The 22,215-nt window shown below is 43.0% G+C and overlaps 1 protein-coding gene across 1 annotated transcript; it reads left to right on the forward strand.

Annotated features, from left to right (window-relative positions):
- The first annotated feature begins 2,921 nt into the window (after positions 1-2,921).
- LOC138868269 (uncharacterized) lies at positions 2,922-3,752 on the forward strand. Its single transcript, XM_070145810.1, has one exon. The coding sequence runs from the start codon at positions 2,922-2,924 to the stop codon at positions 3,750-3,752; it is 831 nt and encodes a 276-aa protein (XP_070001911.1).
- Positions 3,753-22,215: the final 18,463 nt, after the last annotated feature.

Here is a 22,215-nt window from a genome sequence, read left to right on the forward strand (position 1 = left end):
GGGCCAAGAAAGCCGAAACTAGAGTGAACGACATCTTCGCCATCAAGAAATCCCCAGGAGAGGTACTGAGGACTTCTTTGCCCGATTAAACATGGTGAGGATGACCTTACTAAATTTTTCTAAAAGGATGGCCGTCACAACTATTCAAAATGGTAGAGAGGGTTCAAGATCGACCAGTAAGTTGTTGAACCGGTTAATGAAGTATCCACCAACCACTTGCGATGAAATACATAATGCCTACTATGTTGAGGTCAGAGCAAATGATGATGACCTTAACAAACCAGCTCGACGACTTAGCTCAATACAATCCAATCCCAGGAAAGAACGCAAAGATAATATGAGGAGAGATCATCAAGTATCGTAGTCAGGCTTGGAACGACACCTACTCTATGACAGAACGCCTGCTCCCCCCCCTCTTTTGTTATGTAGACGGACCATCTAGGCTGAGATCAGGAACTCACAGGAACTATAGAGGTATGGACCCCATGTTATCTTCTCACAATTTTTGTGTTTAACCTACAGAGGTGGTCTACGACCTTGAGAAACTCGAAAAAAGGTAAAATGGCCGCCAAAGATGAGGTTCGATCCGAGTACCAGGAAATCCGATGCCCTCTGCAAATTTCTCCAAGAGTGTGAACAAAAAATAGAAGACTGCATCGCCCTAAGGCTAGAGGTAGCGAACCTGCTGCAGCAAGAGCACCTTAACAAGGGGTCGAGAACATCCAAGCCCACCAAAGCCCCCTTCACCAGCTTGTAGCATCAATATGATTATTGGTGGAAGCGATGATGCCTCTATCAACGACATCAAGTTCATCGCCACCCACAAGCTCAAAAGATTGACCACCCACAAATAGTATGACTGACTCGAAGAGAGTATCACCTTCGATGAGTTTGATGCTGACGATTTGACTTTCCCTCACAATAATGCACTTGTCATCACTTTACAAACTTTAGATACTAATGTTAAAAGAATTATGCTAGATGACGAAAGTGGAGTGTATATCATCCACCCCCGAGTCCTCGCACAGATAAGACTCGAGGACAAGATAGTGCCACGTTGCATCCCACTAACCGATTTTAACAATGTAGTTTAACGGATTTGGGGAGAAATTACAATCCTCGTTCTTGCCAATGGTAACTCTAGAGATAAAATTTCACATCACGGACCAGGCCACTGCATACAACGCCATCATGGGACGTCAATGGATTCACTCAATGAGAGTCGTCCCCTCCAGCTTATACCAAGTAATCAATTCCAAACACCTTGGGGAATATTCAACATACAAGGCAAACAACGCACGTCCCGAGATTGCTACCCAATCTCCATGGACAGCACGACAACCCAACAAAAGAAAGATAAGGAAAACAAAGCATAGTAATCATCAGGGTCGAGGTCGCTAAAAGATGAAGCCAAGGAAGTCATTATGGACCCCTAAATGGTTGGAGCCGCAGAGTCAACCATAGAAGACCTCAACCTTGTCCAATTAGATTATAGCGTCCTTAGTAAAAAGGCCTACATCGGTTGCAAACTCCGATAACCACGAAAGTTTAGTCAATTCTTCATAACTAACGCACATTTATATTGCCTTTAATCATGCAGATATGCCAAACATCCTCAAAGAGATCACCACAAACAAACTGAACGTCGACCCCTTCTATCCCCCGATAAGGCAGGTTCAATGAAAGTTTAACCCCACCATCAATGAGGCCGTCCATAAGGAAGTAGAAAAGTTATTGGCAAACGGTTCCATCAGGGAATCAAAGTGCACCACATGGATTGCCAACATAGTGATGGTCAAACAGAAAAATAGAAAATGGAGGATGTGTGTGGACTTCACGGACCTAAACAAAGCATGCCCGAAAGATTCATTCTCATTGCCACATATAGACCAACTCATCAATGCAACGATGGGGCGAGTTGTTAAGTTTTCTGGATGCATACTTGGGTTACAACTAGATACTCATGGAGAAAGAAGATCAAGAGAAAACTATGTTCATCACCCACGAGGAACATATTGTTATACATGCCATTTGGGTTAAAGAACGCAAGGGCTTCCTATTAAAGGTTGGTCACAAAAATGTTCAAAGACCAACTCGGCAAAAACATGGATGTACATATCGATGACATGTTGCTCAAATCTGTGAAGGAAGAGGATCATATTAACCACCTAAAGGAAGCTTTCAATATGCTAAGACAATACGAAATGAAAATAAACCCCGAGAAATGCGCGTTTGGCATAGCCTCGAGAAATTTTTGGGCTTCTTAGTATCGCAGTGAGTAGTTGAGGTCAACCTAGATCAAATCAAGGATATCGACGGGATACCTGAGCAATTGACTACTAAGAAACAAGTCCAAAGATTGACTGGTCGAATTTCCGGCTTATAAAGATTTATCTTGCAGTCGTCCGATAGATGTCACAGGTTATTTGGCGTACTAAAAAAAGGATAACGGCCTCGAGTGGAACCCGAGTGCGTACAAACACTGTGAGAAACTGAAGGCGTACTTATCATCATTACCCTTACTCTCGAAGCATGACTACGGAGAGCACCTCTTCGTCTACCTCGCCATATCCGAAGTAGAAGTAAGTGCGGTCCTGGTTCGAGAAACCAAAGGTACACAATCTCCTATTTATTATATCAGTAAAACACTTGTCGATATTGAGACAAGGTACCCACACCTCGAGAAATTAGCTCTGGCCCTGGTCGTAGCTTAATGAAATCTTAGACCCTATTTCTAGTCCCACCAAATCTTGGTTGTCACCACTTTTCCTTTAAGAAGCATTTTACATAAACCCGAGCTACCGGGGAAGCTGGCCAAATGGGCCATCGAGTTAAGTGAGCACGACATCACATATCAGCCTCGAACAATAATAAAGTCACAAGAGCTCGCCGATTTCATCACAAACTTTAGCGCAAAAGTAATGCCCGAGGCCGAGAAGGAGGCCACTCAAGATTCTCTTCAAACACAGGACCTTTGGGTCCTATATACTGATGGCCCATCCACTCATTCTGGGTCCGGACTACGACTCATACTCGAGTTCCCTACTGGTGAAGTAATTTACCAGTCAATAAGATGCACGGATATGACTAACAACGAGGCTGTAATTGCAGGGTTAAGACTAGCACTCAAATATGGAGTGAAGCGGTTGAAACTTCATTGTGATTCTCAGCTCGTAGTCAACCAAGTTACAGGGACTTTCCAAATCAAAGAACAAAGATTGCCAAAATATCAAACCGAGATCTGCAAATTGCTGCCCAATTTTGACGAATGCCAACTTGACCAAATCCCACAAACTCTAAACATCGAAACAGACGGCCTCGCCAAATTGGCTGCCGCCACCAAAAGCATAATGATCGGGGACAAGAGAGTAGTCTATCTCTTCAACTCATCATTAGATCAAATCGAGATAAAATCTGTAAATTTAACGTGGGATTGGCGCAATTGTATTGTTATGAATTTGCAGGATGACATCCTCCTAAATGACAAAAAGGAAACTAAAAAGCTGAGAATGCAAGCCGCTAGATACAACCTCCTTCACTACAACTTATACAAAAGAATGTATGGCGGTCCTTTGGCAAAATGCTTAGGCCCAAACCAAACCCAACACGTTCTCGAGGAAGTACACGAAGGTCACTACCGCGCTCATTCCGATGATCGAGCACTCGTCAGATGCCTTATGCGGGCTGGTTACTATTGGCCCACCATGAAGAAAGATGCCTCAGGATTCGTGAAGAGGTGCAAGCAGTGCTAGAAGTAGACCCCAATAATCCACCAAGTATGCGAACACCTCTATTCAGTCACATCTTCATGGACATTTATTAAGTAGGGAATGGACATCGTGGTTCCACTTTTGCCGGGACGACGTAATGTAAGATTTCGTTTAGTTTTAACTGACTATTTCTCTAAATGGGTGAAAGTAGGGGTATTCTCCCAAGTTCATAAGAAAGAGGAAATCACTTTCATATAGAAAAACATAATCTGCTGATTTGGCCTACCTAAAGAAATAAGTTGTGACAACAGACCCAACTTACAGGAAGAAGAACCACCGAGTTTTTCGAAAAATGGTATATCAAAGAATACTTTCAACTCCTTACCACCCAGTTGGCAACCAACAAGTGGAATCCTCCAATAAGTCAATACTAAACATCATGAAGAAGAAACTTGAAAAGGCAAAGGGACTGTGGCCGGAAATACTCCCAGAAGTATTATGGGTGCACAGAACTACCCCGAAGATGAGCACAAGAGAGACACCTTACTTCCTCATCTACGAAACAGAAGCAGTTATACCAATCGAAGTTGGAGAACCCAGCCTGAGGTACTCCCATGAAAGTGGCACCAGTAATGATGAGATAGGAGACAAGATCTCGACGAGGTCGAGGAGCGACGAGACATGGCGTACATAAGGATGGTCACTCAAAAACAACAAGCAGAACTCTACTACAACAAAAGGCAAAGGTTCTATTGCTCAAGGTCGAAGACTACGTACTCAAAGCCAAAGACCAAGAAAACAGGGATCCACGAGAAGGAAAGTTGGGAACAAACTAGGACAGACCATACAAAATTATAGGCAAAGCAGACAAGGGCTCATTTTAATTGGAAAGTATGGAAGGGAAGCTCCTACCAAACAATTAGAATATCAGGCATCTCAAGAACTTCAACTTCTAAAAAATAAGAAATGCCCCATAAGTAGTACTCTTTTTTCCTCACTTGAGTTTTGTTCCAATAGGGTTTTCTTAAAGAGGTTTTTAACGAGGTGACGAGTGGGAAACTTCGAGTTGAAATACACGAGCGCAGACAAGTTTTTCATTGCCTGATTCCTCAAGATTCTCCAAGTCAAACAATGAAGGGACTAGATATACTAGGACTGGAACACCAACCCACACCCAAAACTTGTAACTTTCTCCAAAATGCCCAAGGGCAAATAATGTAATCAGAGCAATGACATCAAAATAATAGAAAGACACATTTATTGAAACTGCTCTCCTAAATGGTTAAGTTCGACCAAGCTCAAACAATACCTATTGGCCCTCGACCATGACTTAGTAAAAGGTTAAGTTCGGCCAAGCTCGAAAAACACCTAACGGCCCTTGGTCACGACCTAACTTAAAGGTACGTTTGACCAGCTGGAATAATACCTAATGGCCCTTACCATGACTTAATGAAAGTTTAAGTTCGTCCAAGCTCGAACAATACCTAATGGCCCCCATACACGACTTAATTAAAGGTTATGTTTGACCAAGCTCGAACAACACCTAACGTCCCTCGGCCACAACCTAAAGGTACGTTCAACCATCTTGAATAACACCTATCGGCCCTTGGTCTCGACTCGACTTAAATGTGAGTTCGATCAGTTCAAAAAACATTTATCGACCCTTGGCCATATCTCAACTAAGAGACATACTCGACTTGTTTAAACAAAGGACCGATACGGCCCATGGCTATTCATCCTAAAGGCTATGACCATCTTGAAGGTAACAAAAAAAGGAATAAAGAAGCAAAACGTGCAAGCAGAAAAACAAAATATACAAGTACAAAAGTAAAACATGAAAGTAAAGAAACAAAATGCAAAAATAAAAGGGTGCGTATAAAACAAAAGTCAACTTTGATATTCAGATGAAGAGTCTTTACAAGAGCGCTCGAATATGCCAACAAAAATATACAAAGAGTTACAACAAAAACTAGTGGCCACCACCATCCGGGCCTCCAGCGCCCTCTCCATCCTTGCCTTGACCATAAGCGGATTCATACCAAGCATCATCTGCAAACTAGCCTACACCCTCTTCCTCATCCTCCTCGAAAATAGATTGAGGCATGGAAGGCTTGCAATCACAAGTGAGTCGAACCTCACGAGCTTTGACTCGGTCATCCTCGAGGGCCGTCTTAGAAATAGAGCCCACCTTATTCAAATCACAGAGCATATATATCCAGGTTTCAACATGAATCTACTCCTCGTATAACTCTCGACAAATTCTAGGATGCTCATAAGCATTAGACGCAGAGGGCCGCACAAGAAGTTGGACCTTCTCAGCCTCAAGAGTAACAACTCGATCATGCAGCTTGGAGTTTTTCTTGTCCAACTCTCCAATCCTCTCCTCAAATCGGTCCTCTTTTACCTTGGCCATTGTCAGATCATTATCACGTTCGGAATAGAGAGTCCTATTCACCAACTTGATAATGTCAATATTTCTCTGAGCATCCAATCGAGAAGACTCTATCTACTCGAGTATCCATTGCTTCTCAGCGACCTCCCCTTTGAGAGTGTTAATTTCAAGATGGCATCCGTCCAACTGGCTTCGCAGTTGAACTAAATGAGTTCGAAGGTCGCTGCACTAGGCCTCCCAGCCCTTATTTAGCTCGAGCTCTTCTTCCTTTCTCTTCAAGCTCCCTCAAGAACACTAAATCTCTCCACGGCCGCCATTAGCTCCTCATCCTTTTTCTTCAGTTCTTCTCTCAAGGCCGGCACGTTGCCCTCCTCGTGAAGCCGCCTCTGAAAGTCCCGGTACTTTACACGATACTCTTTGTACCCTTCAACTTTACATAAATTTATTTACGTCTTTTCTCCCTCCGAGCACTCTCAATTTCCAGAATGACCATCTGCAAATCAAAGAAAAAGGCAAAAGTTAAAACTTAGAAACAAGTTAAGACAAAGGAAAAGAGAATGAACAACAACAATACTTACCCTGAGAGCAAGATCGGTAATTTTCTTTAACAGGGTATTGTCATTTATCTCCTTAAGGGTCACACCCTAGGCATTGGAACAAAGAGGGTTGAGAGCAGGGACCACCTCCTTGGTGTTTCTCAGTAAATCATTATCTATTGGGATCATAATGGTCCTTGATCCTCCCTTCATCCTCACCTCGATTTGAGTGATCCCCTCATCAATCATCTTAAGGACGTTAGGGTCCATGTCAAAACCTGACTCATCGCCCTCAACAACGACGTCCTTTCCATTGCCCTCGTCGGTCGAAAGCGCATCCACCACCAACCTGGAAGTTGAGGCCTCCTCTTGCCTTGCAGGCGCAGAGCTGACAATAACCATCCCTCCACAACCATCTCCTCTTCGGGGCATAAGGGAATGATCTCAGTAGCCTCTCCCAGGTGTTGTACCTCAGATGTCGCCCCAATGTCATCTCCGATATGTATCGTCGTCGTCTCCTAAAGGGTGAAATCACTCTCTATTGAATCAACGACTAAGGGAACCCCCTCCTATGTCCACTGTCTTTATCTTTCGATGCCTTAGATCCCTATCATAGGAAGGGACTTCATCATTTTCATCGATGAGTGAAAACGCTTAAGTAGCAGGCGTAGCAATTTAGAGGGGGACAGAAGGAGAAGGCGCAACAGCCGAGAGGGGGTAGAGGTAGAAGGTGTAGCGGCCCTTCTCCTAAATGTGGGCATAAGCGCCCTATTCCTTCTTGAAGTCCCCCTGGCTGAACCTAAAGAATAAAAAGCATACGGGTTTATAACGTCGTAAGCCAATACAAAATAAGATCACGACCAGAAGAGAAAAATTAGTTGTTGAGGGGAGGGCCGGTCTGAACTTCTTAAAGAAGCTAGGCCAATCGTGAATTCTCATGGTGTGAGGAAGAACCTGCTAGACCTAGTCAGCGATACATATCGCCAAGGGAGGAGGATGACTATTGGCTGTAGGGAGAGAAGAAGTATTCGACTGATTTGAGATGAACAAAGTGCTTCAAATGGTAAAAACCAAAATAATAATAATACTAATAATAATAATAATGAAAATCAAACACTTACGTGTGTGGTTCCAGGCCTCGAGGAAACCTTCGACATTAGCCACAACAGCCTCACCTTGACATAGAAGTAGTCGAGCCAGAATTGTCGATTACCCTTATTGTCCATTTTCACCACCAAGAATTTGCCCACACGATGTCACATGTTCAACATCTTCCCTCTAAAGAATCTAGTTGCAAACAGATGCACAAGTTCCGCACTGTGAACTCAACTCTGGCAAGTTCACCAAATGTTGGTAGCATTTGATGACCTTATAAACATAAGGGATGAGCTGAGCGACGCAAACGCTATAATGGCGGTAAAACTCCTCCATCAGCGTGAGAAGTGGGGGACGAGTAACCAATGGTAAACAGGTAGGAATAAAGAGCACAATACCCAGGATGGGGAATGTACAATTCGTCCACACCGGCAGGGATCAATTCAACGTGGTTAGGAAGGCCAAACTTGGCTTTGAATTCAGTCAAGTGCCTAGTCGCCATTGACGATAAGAAATTCCCGGGCGTTGCATCTGACGATCGTTGAAAATTGGAACTAACCTTAGGTTTGCGAGAGATGATCTCCTCCACTGAAGGAAGAGCTTCATCTTCTGCGATGGCAACTGCGTCATTCCACGTGAGCAGGGAACACAATAGCCAAAGGAGGGTGTGCCTCTCTTCATCAACATTAGAAGAAAGGTTAGGCATGGTTATGAAGGAAGATGAGAGTATGAAAAAAAAGGTAAAACTTAGAAGGTAAAGAAAATTAAAGAAAAGGAACAGAGTTATGAGAGAAAGGATAGTATCAAAGGAAGTAAAGTTCAAATAATGAAGAAACAATCTCTATTTATAGAGATTAAGGCACCAAACCCAAAATGGTTCATCATAATTGGCACTAGAATCAAAATGGCAGAACCAATCAAAGGTCACACGTGAATCGATGCGATGCGTCAGGAATTTATATTATCATGACGCATGACGTCTTGACGTCACTTCTTCTCTTGGACCAGATGATTCCAACAAATCGCCTGAAAAATTTAGGGGTTTGAAACATGCGGTCTACAAAGAGCCACGTCGCCTATTTGTCATGACGCTCATGACCGTTGTTATCTGTTCAGTGAACTCGACCAAAAAGATGACCAAGAATGTTATCATCCGCTCGTCGAACTTGCCCACGAAGACGACCTCAACAAGCGGAGGGACTAACTGTATGGGCTAAAAAATATCCTAATTATGTGTGGACCAAGTCAACATTAAGGGAACCTTCAAAGTCTGTCACGCGTCATCGATGCATTTTCAACAAAGGACGAAGACGAGCTGGAGGTGACTCACCAGAGGGACGAGGACGAGCACTCCCTTTAAAAAGGCAGTAACGGCTAGTTTCAGAGATAAGACATTGTAGAGAAGTAGTTTCAGAGATAAGACTCACCAGGGATATTCCTCTCATATTTACTATTAGGGTTTTTGTAGCCAATATGCCTTTATAAATTGAAAGATATGTAGCTATATGGGGATTGGACATTTATTGTAAAGAACACCACATTGATATTATTTGAAGATCCTTGCTTTATTACATACATATAAAATATACCTTTTCTTTAGATTGTTGTCTAATTTTTCTCCCACGATCTAAGGAGAATCCGAATATTCAAATGCTCACCAATTATTTATCATTGTCAGGAGGAATATTAAAGAATCTCACTCCTTTTCAGTAAACTCGCTTGCATTTATTTACATAAATGTCATTATATATTATTTATTACTATTCAATGTTATTCTCTTGATTTTTGTGATGACCCAAAAGGTCATCACTTGCTTTTAAATTAAAATCTGTGTCTCCGATGCCTTGAAAACCACATTTAGCATCATCTCGATTTGCGTGCAGTCCGGGCGCATAACCGGAAAGCTTAAATAAGAAAATCTGTGAAAAATAATAAAATTTGGCTATAAAATGAGTTAATTTGACTTCGGTCAACGTTTTGGGTAAACGAACCCGGACCCATGATTTGACAGTCCCGGAGGGCCAGTAGGAAAATATGGGACTTGGGCATGTGCCCGAAATTGGATTCCGAGGTCCCAAGCCTGAGAAATGAATTTTTAAAGAAAATTGTTTTCTGAAACTGTTTAAAAAAATTTGAAATGAAATTTGATTAGAACATGATGGTATCAGGCCCATATTTTGGTTCCGGCGCCCGGTACAGGTCTTATATATGGTTTAAGAAGTTTCTGTGGAATTTGGTGAAAAACGGATGTCATTTGACGTGATTCAAACCTAAATTGTCAGAGTTGATGTTTTAAGAAGTTTGAGAAAAATTCTTTGATTTTGAGGTTTAATTCATTGCTATTGAGGTTATTTTGGCGATTTGATCGCACGGATAAGTTCGTATGATGTTATTGAGTTAGTACGTATGTTTGGTTAGGAGCTCCGAGGGCTCGGGTGTGTTTTGGATGTGTTTCGGAAAGTTTGGACCTAAGAAAAGTTGCAAAAAACAGCTGATCTCGTGTAATGATGCTTTCTTCTTCGCATTCACGGTATGGCCCTCGCGAATGCGATGTGTTAATTATGCTGAAGGAATTTCCTTCAATGCAAATGCGTAAACCAGGTCACGAACGCCAAGCATTGGGGGTCTTCCCTTCACGAACGTGGGCCTGACATCGCTAACACGAAGGCTTATAGCCTGGGCTGGGTAGGATCACCACTTTATGTATCGCGAACGCGGCCATTGGCCCGCGAACGCGTAGGTTTGAGGAACCAAACTCCTCGAATGCGAGCCATCTTCCGGGAACACGAAGGTCTGTCTGACCTAACTCATCGCTAACGCGATGGGCTTATCGTGAACGCAATGAACAAATCTGCCCAGTTATTTTTAAGTCTCAAAAACAGAACACTTACGGGATTTTCATAAATTTTCACAAACTTCATCTTCTGCTCACCTCTTGGGCAATTTTTGAAGAACTCCTTCACCATAACCTCTTGGGTAAGTAACTTTTAACTTGTTTCCTTCCATTTTTATCAACACCCACTAGATTTCTAGGCCTAAAACATGAGATTAAGGGTAGAAAATTAGGGATTTGGGTAGAGTTAGGGCTTTTTGATTATTTGGAAATTTGACCTCATTTTGGGGTCGGATTTCAAAATAAATTATATATTCGAACTCGTGGGTGAATGGATGATCGGGTTTTGGTCCGAACCTCGTGTTTTGACCAAGCGGGTCCAGGGTCGATTTTTGGATTTTTGGGAAGAATGATTGGAAAGCTATAATTAGGCATTGGAATTGGATTGTTTAGCATTTATTGATGTTATGAAGTCGAATATGTCTAGATACCGTTGATTTGGAGCCGAATTCGAAAGGAAAGGCAGTGTTTGAGGCTTGAGTTGGTCGTGGAAGTTCGAGGTAAGTGTTTGGTCTAACCTTAGCTTGAGGGATTATGAGTTGTGCCCTATTTGCCAATTGCTTCTTGTTGAGTACGACGTATAGGCATGGTGACGAGTATCTATACGTTGGTGTCGAGCATGACCGTGAATCTTAAATTGATATTTGTTATGTTCTTAAATGATTCTACGGAAGTTCTGAATGGTGATTCTCGATGTTGAGCAAGGCTTTAGTTTATTTACATGGAAATTAATTAAGGTTGAGTATTAGTGTTAGCTGAGATGAGTAGGGATTGAGTTGAGATTGGTGATAGCTGATTCTCCCTTGCCGGGACGTATATACTTTACTATTGAATTCCCTTGCCAGGATAGTGTAGTTTATTGTTGATCCCTTGCCGGGACTCGTGGTACGATTGAGTTTAAGGTATATAAATATATTGGATCGGGTTGCACGCCGCAATAATATTATATATATTGGATTGGGTTGCATGCCGCAACAATGCTATATATATTGTATCGGGTTGCACGCCACAACACTATTATATATATTGGATTGGGTTGCATGCCACAACAATGCTATATATACGGACCGGGTTGCACGCCGCAGCAATTTTATATATATTGGATAGGGTTGTATGCTGAAACAATGTTATATATATGGGATCGGGTTGCACACCGCAACTATGTTAGATATATATTTGATTGGGATGCGCACCGCAACAGTTTTATTATTACATGTTGTAGATTTTGAGCTGTTTCTTTCATATTTCTCTTTATTTCTGCGGGATTTGATATGTTCCCTGAAGCATGTACCCCCTCCCATTTAAACTGCTTATTCTTGTTTATTTTCCGCCGTATATTATGTAATTGCACAGGTTTATCTAGAGTCTGGTCCTAGCCTCATCACTACCTCGCCGGGATTAGGCCAGACACTTACCAGCACATGGGGTCGGTTGTGCTGATACTACACTTTGCACTCTGTGCAAATACTAGAGCAGCACTGGGAGAGTAGCAATTGAGGAGCCAGCCTTCAGTCCACAAAGACCCCGAGGTAGTCCTGCAGGCGTCCGCAGGCCCGACGCCTCTTCTATCTACTTATATGTTCTGTTTTCATTTGTATCCGAGACAGACTATATTTCTTTTCTTCAAACATTTGTATGTAGTATTCATAGACAGTCGATGAACATTGTGACATCGGTTTCTGGGTAGAGATATATGTTGGTATTTTCGTACTGATTTTGGTATTATATTAGTCTAAGTCTTCCGCATATTTTCATCTTCCGCTATTATTTAAATGTTGATCACCTGTTATTACAAATTGTTAAAAAGGACTAAAAATAAAGGAGTTAAGAGTTCTAAATTTCGTGGCTTGCTTGGCTTCTACGAGTAGGCACCATCACGACTCCCGAGGGTGGGAAATCCGGGTCGTGACAAGTTGGTATCAGAGCTCTAGGTTACATAGGTCTCACAATTCATGGACAAGCTTAGTAAAGTCTAAGGGATCGGTACGAAGATGTCCGTATTTATCCCCCAGAGGCTACAGAGTTAGGGAAAACTTGACATTTGTTCTTTCTTGTCGTACTGTTCTGTTTCTCAATGCTAATTGAATTTCTACTCTGTTCTTTCACAGATGGCGAGAACACGTGCTTCCTCATCCACCGCTCAGCAGCCCGATCCCCCACCAGTAGCTCCTACGAGGGGCAGAGGCCGAAGTAGGGGCAGAGCTCAGCCCCGAGCAGCAGCAACATTGGCGGAGCCTCAAGTTGATTTTGATGATGAGGTTCCAGCCCCAGCTCAGGTCCCAGAGGGGTTTATTGCCACACCAGTTCTTCAGGATGCTCTAGTCTGACTAGTGGGCTTTGTGGAGAGTGTCACCCGGGCAGGCTTGCTTCATGTAGCACCAGTCGTCTCTCAGGATGGAGGAGGAGCCTAGACTCCTGCTACTCGCACTCCGGATCAGGTAGCTCCCCAAATTCAAACTTCAGCGGTCCAGCCAGTTGGAGCAGTTCAGCCAGGTGTGGTGTGTCAAACTGGTGATGGAGCAGTTATGTCTGTCGATACTTTGTGGAGGCTGGATGGTTTACCAAGCTCTTCACTACTACTTTCAGTGGTGCATCTACTGAGGATCTCCAGGATTATCTAGAAAACTGCCACGAGGTTCTCAGGAACATGGGTATTGTTGAGACCAATGAGGTTGATTTTTCTACATTTCGCTTGTCTGGATCCGCAAAGACTTGGTGGAGAGATTATTGCTTGGCTAGACCAGCCGGATCACCAGCCTTGACTTGGGAGTAGTTTGCACAACTATTTTTGGAGAAGTTCCTCCCCATTACTCAGAGAGAGGCCTATCGAAGACAGTTTGAGTGTCTCCAGCAGGGTTCCATGACTGTTACCCAGTATGAGACCAAATTCATCGACTTGGCTCGCCATGCTCTTGTCATATTTCCTACCGAGAGAGAGAAGGTGAGGAGGTTTATTGACGGTCTTATTCAGTCGATTCGTCTTTAGATGGCTAGGGAGGCTGGGAGTGTGATTACTTTTCAGGAGGCGGCCAATGTTGCCCGTAAACTTGAGATGGTCCTGTCACAGGGAGGTGGTCATGGGTCGGACAAGAGGCCCCGTCATTCAAGCAGATTCAGTAGTACCTCATCTGGAGGTAGAGATTCATATGGTAGAGGCCATCCTCATAGGCCTTTCCAGTCAGCACTTCAGGTTTCTCACGGTGCTTCAGGTAGCCGTGGTCCTCAAATGCAGTATTCTGATCAGTAGTCCTACAGTGCACCACCAGCTCCTATCAGTGCACCGCCGCTCTAGAGTTTTTGGGGTGGTCATTTAGGTTGCCAGGGTCAGTCTCAGTTTCCTCAGCCGTAGACTCAGGTGGATGCTATGAGTGTGGTGAGTATGTTCATATCAGGAGGGCTTTTTCGAGATTGGTGGGTACTCAATCGCAGCAGCAGGGTCCCCGTGCTATGGTTCAGGCTCCAGGTGTTCCACAGCCCGCCCAGCTAGATAGAAGTGGGGGTAGAGGTGCTAGAAGTGGAGGTAGAGGATTTAGAGATGGAGCTCAGACCGCTAGAGGTGGAGGCCAACCAGTTGCAGGCTATCTTAGAGATATAGTCCAGAGTGGTGGGGCCCAGCCCCCGATGTTATGCCCTTCCATCCAGGCCCGAGGTTGAGGCTTCAGATGCGGTTATCACAGGTACTGTTCTAGTTTGTGATAGAGATGCTTCAGTGTTATTTGATATAGGGTCTACATACTCGTATGTGTCATCTTATTTTACACCATATCTAGTCATGCCTAGTGATTCATTGAGTGTTCCTATTTATGTGTCTACACCGGTGGGTGATTCTATTGTGGTAGATCATCGAGTCCATCGCTCTTGTGTAGTTGTGATTGGGGGTCTTAAGACTCAAGTAGATTTGTTGCTTCTAGACATGGTCGATTTCGTTTTATATTGGGGATGGACTGGTTATCACCTTACCACACTATCTTGGACTGTCATGCCAAGACTATGACCTTAACTTTACCAGGTTTGCCTCGTTTAGAGTGGAGAAGGACTCCTGGTCATTCTACCTATAGTGTTATCTCTTATGTGAAGGCTCGGCGCATGGTCGAGAAGGGGTGTTTGGCCTATTTGGCATATGTACGTGATTCTAGTGCTGAGGTTCCTTCTATTGCTTCTGTGCCCGTTGTTCGTGTGTTTCCTGAGGTATTCCCTTCAAACCTTTTGGGTATGCCAGCCGACAAGGATATTGACTTTTGCATGGATTTGGCTCCGGGCACTCAGCCCATTTCTATTCTGCCATATCGTATGGCCCCGCTTGAGTTGAAAGAGTTGAAGGAACAGTTGCAAGACTTGCTTGAGAAGGGTTTCATTAGACATAGTGTTTGGCCTTGTGGCGCACCGGTGTTGTTTGTTAAGAAGAAGGATGGGTCGATGAGAATATGTATTGATTACCGGTAGTTGAACAAGGTTACAATCAAGAATAAGTATCCATTGCCGAGGATTGATGATTTGTTCGATCAGCTTCAGGGTGCCAAGGTATTTTCAAAGATTGACTTGAGATTTGGCTACCATCAGTTGAGGATTAGGGCGTCTGATGTACCTAAGACAACCTTTTGCACTTGGTACGACCATTATGAGTTCTTGGTTATGTCATTCGGGTTGACAAATGCCCCAGTAGCTTTTATGGATTTGATGAACCGAGTGTTCAGGCCTTATTTGGATTCGTTAGTGATAGTCTTCATTGATGATATTTTGATATATTCTCGCAGCTGGGAGGAGCACGAGCAACATCTCAGGATAGTTCTTCAAACTCTGAGAGATAGTCAGTTATATGCTAAGTTCTCGAAGTGTGAGTTCTGGTTGAGTTCAATTGCATTCTTGGGTCATGTTGTATCAGCAGAGGGTATTCAGGTTGATCCGAAGAAGATTGAGGTAGTCAAGAACTGGCCTAGACTAGCATCAGCTACAGAGATTCGAAGTTTCTTAGGATTGGCAGGCTATTGTCGTCGGTTCGTAGATGGGTTCTCATCTATCGCAGCCCCGATGACTAGATTGACCCATAAGGGTGCCCAGTTCAAATGGTCGAACGAGTGTGAGGCAAGCTTTCAGAAGCTCAAAATAGCTCTGACTACGACACTAGTGTTGGTTTTGCCGACATGATTAGGGCCTTATACAGTTTACTGTGATGCATCTCGTATTGGGCTTGGTGTAGTGTTGATGCAGGATGGCAAGGTCATTGCCTATTCTTCGCGGCATTTGAAGATTCATGAGAAGAACTATCGGGTTCATGACTTGAAGTTGGCAACCATTGTTCACGCATTGAAGATTTGGAGGCATTATCTGTATGGCGTGGCATGTGAGGTGTTCACGGATCACAAGAGTCTTTAGTATTTGTTCTAGTAAAAGGAGTTGAATTTGAGGTAGATGAGGTGATTGGAGTTGTTGAAAGACTATAATATCACTATTTTATACCATCCGGGAAATGCCAATGTGGTGGCCGATGCTTTGAGTAGAATGCCAGCCAATATGGGCAATCTTGCATATATTTCGGTCGGTGAGAGGCCTTTCTTTGGATGTTCAGGCTTTGGCCAATCAGCTCATGAAGTTGGACGTTTTTGAGCCTAGTTGTGTGTTGGCTTTCACGGTAGCTTGTTCTTCATTATTGGAGCATATCCGTGATCGACAGTATAATGATCCCATTTGTGTGTCCTTAGAGACACGGTGCAGCAGGGAGGTGCCAAGTAGGTTACCTTAGATGATGATGGGGTTTTGAGATTGCAGGGTCGAGTTTGTGTGCCTAATGTGGATGGGCTTCAGGAGTGGATTTTAGAGGAGGCCCATAGCTCCCGGTACTCCATTCATCCGAGCACCAGGAAGATGTATCAGGATTTGCGGCAGCATTATTGGTGGCGGAGAATGAAGAAGGATATCGTTACATATGTGGCTCGGTGTTTGAATGTCAGCAGGTTAAGTATGAGCATCAGAGGCCTGGTGGTTTATTTCAGAGGATTGAGCTTCCCGAGTGGAAGTGGGAGCGGATCACTATGGATTTCATTGTTGGACTCCCGCAGACTCGGAGGAAGTTTGACGCAGTATGGGTCATTGTTGATAGGCTGACCAAGTCAGCAATTTCATTCCTGTGGCAGTCTCATATTCAACCGAGAGGTTAGCTGAGATCTATATCCAGGAGGTTGTTCGCCTTCATGGTGTGACCGTGTCTATCATCTCGGACCGAGGAACACAATTTACCTCCCGTTTTTGGAGAGCAGTTCAGTGAGAGTTGGGCACACAAATTGAGTTGAGCACAGCATTTCATCCTCAGACGGACGGGCAGTCCGAGTGGACTATTCAGATTTTGGAGGATATGCTCCGAGCTTGTGTCATTGACTTTGGAGGCTCGTGGGATAAGTTTTTGCCATTAGCAGAGTTTGCCAACATCAACAGCTACCAGTCAAATATCTAGATGGCTCCTTATGAGGCTTTATATGGTAGGCGATGTCAGTCTCCGATCGGATGGTTTGAGTCGGGAGAGGCTCGGTTGTTGGGTACGGATCTGGTTCAGGAGGCCTTGGACAAGGTCAGAATTATTCAGGATAGGCTTCGTACAGATCAGTCCAGGCAAAAGAGTTATGCCGACTGCAAGGTTCGAGATTTGGCTTTCATGGTCGGTGAGCGGGTTTTGCTTCAAGTGTCGCCTATGAAGGGCGTGATGAGATTTGGGAAGAAGGGCAAGCTTAGCCCTAGATTCGTTGGTCCATTTGAGATTCTTGATCGAGTGGGAGAGATGGCTTATAGACTTGCATTGCCGCCAAGCATATCAGTTGTGCATTCAGTGTTTCATGTGTCCATGCTCCGGAAACATCACGGCGATCCATCCCACGTGTTAGATTTTAGTACTGTCCAGTTGGACAAGGACTTGTCTTATGAGGAGGAGCCGGTAGCTATTCTAAACTGGCAGATTCGTCAGTTGAGATCGAAGAGTTTTCCTTCTGTTTGTGTTCAGTGGAGAGGTCAGCATCCTGAGGCATCGACCTAGGAGTCCGAGTCCGATATGCGGAGCCGTTATCCCCATCTTTTCCCCGACTCAGGTACTTCCTTCTTATGACCGTTCGAGGATGAACGGTTGTTTTAGAGGTGGAGAATGTGATGACCCAAAAGGTCATCACTTGCTTTTAAATTGAATTTTGTATTTCTGAGGCCTTGAAAACCTCATTTAGCATCACCTCAATTTGCGTGCGTAGTCCGGACGCGTAGCCGGAAAGCTTAAATATGAAAATCTGTGAAAAATTATAAAATTTGGCTATAAAATGAGTTAATTTGACATCAGTTAATATTTTGGGTAAACGAACCCGAACCCGTAATTTTACGGTCCCGGAGGGTCCGTAGAAAAATACGGGACTTGGGCATGTGCCCAGAATCGGATTCCGAGGTCCCAAGCCCAAGAAATAAATTTTTAAAGAAAATTATTTTCTGAAACTGTTTAAAGAAATTTGAAATTAAAGTTGATTAGAACAAGATGGTATCGATCCCGTATTTGGTTCTGGCGCCTGGTACATGTCTTATATATGGTTTAAGACGTTTCTATTGAATTTGGTGAAAAACGGATGTCATTTGACGTGATTCGGACCTAAATTGCCAAAGTTGATGTTTTAAGAAGTTTGAGAAACATTCTTTGATTTTGAGGTTTAATTCGTTGTTATTGAGGTTATTTTGGCGATTTGATCGCACAGATAAGTTCGTATGGTGTTATTGAGTTAGTACATATGTTTGGTTAGGAGCCCCGAGGGCTCGGGTGTGTTTCGGAAAATTTAGACTTAAGAAAAGTTGCAGAAAACAGCTAATCTGGTGTACTGATGCTTTCTTCTTCGCGTTCGCAGGATGGCCCTCGCGAGCGCGATGTGTTAATTAGGCTGAAGGAATTTCCTTCTACGCGAAAGAGTAAACCAAGTCACGAACACGAAGCATTGGGGGGTCTTCCCTTCGCGAATGCGGGCCTGGTATCACGAACGCGAAGGCTTACAGCCTGGGCTGGGGAGGGTCACCACTTTATGCATCACGAACGCGGCCACTGGCCCGTGAACGCATAGGCTTGAGGAGCCAAAGCTCCGCGAACATGGCGTCTTCCGCGAACGCGAAGGTCTGTCTGACCTAACTCATCGTGAACGCGATGGGCTTATCACTAACACGATGAAGAAATTCGCCCAGTTATTTTTAAGTCTCAAAAACAGAACACTTACGGGATTTTCATAAATTTTCACAAACTTCATCTTCTCCACATCTCTTGGGCGATTTTTGAAGAACTCCTTCACCATAACCTCTTGGGTAAGTATCCTTTAACTTGTTTCCTTCCATTTTTATCAACACCCACTAGATTTCTAGGCCAATAACATGAGATTAAGGGTAGAAAATTAGGGATTTGGGTAGAGTTAGGGCTTTTTTATTATTTTGGAATTTGACCTCATTTTGGGGTCGGATTTCAAAACAAATTATATATTCAGGCTCGTGGGTGAATGGGTGATCGGGTTTTGGTCTGAACCTCGTGTTTTGATCAAGCGGGCCCGGGGTCGATTTTTGGATTTTTGGGAAGAATGATTGGAAAGATATAATTAGGCATTGGAATTAGATTTTTTAGCATTTATTGATGTTATGAAGTCGAATATGTCTAGATACCGTTGATTTAGAGCCGAATTTGAAAGGAAAGGCGGTGTTTGAGGCTTGAATTGGACGTGGAAGTTCGAGGTAAGTGTTTGGTCTAACCTTAGCTTGAGGGATTAGGAGTTGTGTCCTATTTGCTCATTGCTTCTTGTTAAGTACGACATATAGGCATGGTGACGAGTATCTATATATTGGTGTCAAGCATGACCGTGAGTCTTAAATTGATATTTGTTATGTTCTTAAATGATTCTACGGATGTTCTGGATGGTGATTCTCGATGTTGAGCAAGGCTTTAGTTTATTTACGTGGAAATTAATTAAGGTTGAGTATTAGTGTTAGCTAAGATGAGTAGGGATTAAGTTGAGATTGGTAATAGCTGATTCTCCCTTGCAGGGATGTATATACTTTACTGTTGGATTCCCTTGCCGGGATAGTGTAGTTTATTGTTGATCTCTTGCCGGGACTCGTGGTATGATTGAGTTTAAGGTATATAAATATATTGGATCGGGTTGCATGCTGCAACAATGTTATATATATTGGATCGGGTTGCACGTCGCAACAATGCTATATATATTGGATCAGGTTGCACGCCGCAACAATGTTATATATATTGGATCGGGTTGCACGCCGCAACAATGCTATATATATAGGATCAGGTTGCACGCCGCAACAATTTTATATATTGGATCGGGTTGCACGCCGCAACAATGTTATATATATGGGATAAGGTTGCATGCCACAACTATGTTAGATATATATTGGATCAGGTTGTGCGCCGCAATAATGTTATTATTACTTGTTGTAGATTTTGAGTTGTTTCTTTCATATTTCTCTTTATTTCTGCGGGATTTGATATGTTCCCCGAAGCATGTACCCCCTCCCATTTAAACTGCTTATTCCTGTTTATTTTCCGCTGTATATTATATAATTGCACATGTATATCTGGAGTCTGGTCCTAGCCTCGTCACTACCTCGCCGGGGTTAGGCCAGACACTTACCAGCATATCGGGTCGGTTGTGCTGATACTACACTCTGCACTTTGTGCAGATACCGGAGAAGCATTGGGACAGTAGCACTTGGGGAGACAGCCTTCAGTCCACAAAGACCTCGAGGTAGTCCTGCATGTGTCCGCAGGCCCGGTGCCTCTTTTATCTACTTATATGTTCTGTTTTCATTTGTATCCGAGACAGACTATATTTCTTTTCTTTATACATCTGTATGTAGTATTCATAGACAGTCCATGAACATTGTGACATCGGTTTCTGGGTAGAGACGTATGTTGGTATTTTCGTACTGATTTTGGTATTATATTAGTCTAAGTCTTCCGCATATTTTCGTCTTTCGCTATTATTTAAATGTTGATCACTTGTTATTACAAATTGTTAAAAAAGACTAAAAATGAAGGAGTTAAGATTTCTAAATTTCGTGGCTTGCCTAGCTTCTATGAGTAGGCGCCATCACGACTCCCGAGGGTGGAAATTAGGGTCGTGATATTTTTGGGCCATTGAATATTGTTTATTGTTGCACATTCATTGCTCTATGAACGAAACTCGTGACATTTTGCTAAGAAATCAGTTAAACAATCTTTTGGATATAAATATTGGCTAAGATTAACTCTATTATATTAGAAAATATAATTGTTTAAACATAGATCTAAATTTTGGGTCAAACAGTTTGGTGCCGTCTGTGGGAATTTTCTCAGCCAATCTTTTAGTTTTCATTAGATCTACAACTCACGTGACTTGTTAATCTAACAAACCACAAAGTTATCTCTCCTTTCTGTGCATACAAAACTTCCATGGTAGGTAACCAAGGAAACAAAATGAGGGCAATAGATAACGTTCCCTTCAACCTCATGAATGCTATCAACGAAGGCTATGACACCCATGATGAGGGGATAATGCCTACGGCCTTTCCCAGAAGAGAAAGGTCACCCCCCAACTTTCTGCAACACAACAAAACCAGACGGGAAAGGACCCTCCACGTCCGCAGGAGAGGGGACGCCACCCCCTATGAAAAAGCCCCTTGAAACATGGCTAACTGATACTGATGATAGGCTATAATTGCATATTTTAGTCGATTAATACACTCTAATTTACTACACTTTAGTTGAGTTTGCGCTTTAATCGCTAGTGTCTTACACTAACTGTGTGTTTTATGCCTTGTAAGAGTGATTCCGAGCTATATAAATGTTATGGAATAAATTCAAGTGATTTGGAGCTTTGAAATCTGTGTAAAAGCTCAAGGAATTAAGCTGGGATCGTGTTTGGGGGTCAACGGATGATAGTTAGAGCAAACGAAGAATCGAGCAGGCATACTGCGCACTGTCTAGTAAAATACACATAACCTTTTTCTCGGGAATCCATTTGGGCTTCACAATATATGGTTGGAAAGCTAACGCAAAGGGCTACAACTTTCATGTTTTACATTTTTCCAAATTCGAAACGTAAAAGGGTGAAAACGCGCGAACTACAAAGTTCGCGCGGTGGTTCGCGCGTATAAGGAACAGAGGCAGAATACTGCGCGAAGTAGTGCGCGAACTCTGTAGTTCGCGCACTACCAACCCGGAAAAACATTATTTAGGGGTAAAATTGGAATTCCTTCTTAATCCCACTCAATATACATAAAGCAAAAGCTCCATTATTGAAAGAAGATCAGATTTTTAGAGGAAGAACTAATTTTAGAGAGAGGAACTTTTTGAGGAGCTTCATCTTGGAGCTAAGAAAGGAGAAGAAGAACAATATCTTGGAGCAAGGATTCAAAGAGTTCTTCTAAAATTTCTTCTATTTGTTTGTTTATATTATGTTTAAGACTTTTATTGTTAATTTTTGTATGATTATGAGTAGCTAAATACTCTAGTATTCTTGGGTCATGGATGTTAGATGATCTTGTTGTTTGAAGCTTAGATTGAAGATCTTGAATCTATCGTTATGGGTTGTTTATTTGATT

The sequence above is a fragment of the Nicotiana sylvestris genome, chromosome 5, assembly GCF_000393655.2.
Source record: "Nicotiana sylvestris chromosome 5, ASM39365v2, whole genome shotgun sequence".
NCBI classification, from domain to species: domain Eukaryota; kingdom Viridiplantae; phylum Streptophyta; class Magnoliopsida; order Solanales; family Solanaceae; genus Nicotiana; species Nicotiana sylvestris.

Bases quoted from the DNA above. Each gene is read 5' to 3' on its own strand.
- LOC138868269 (XM_070145810.1), top strand. From the start codon at position 2,922: ATGCCCGAGGCCGAGAAGGAGGCCACTCAAGATTCTCTTCAAACACAG.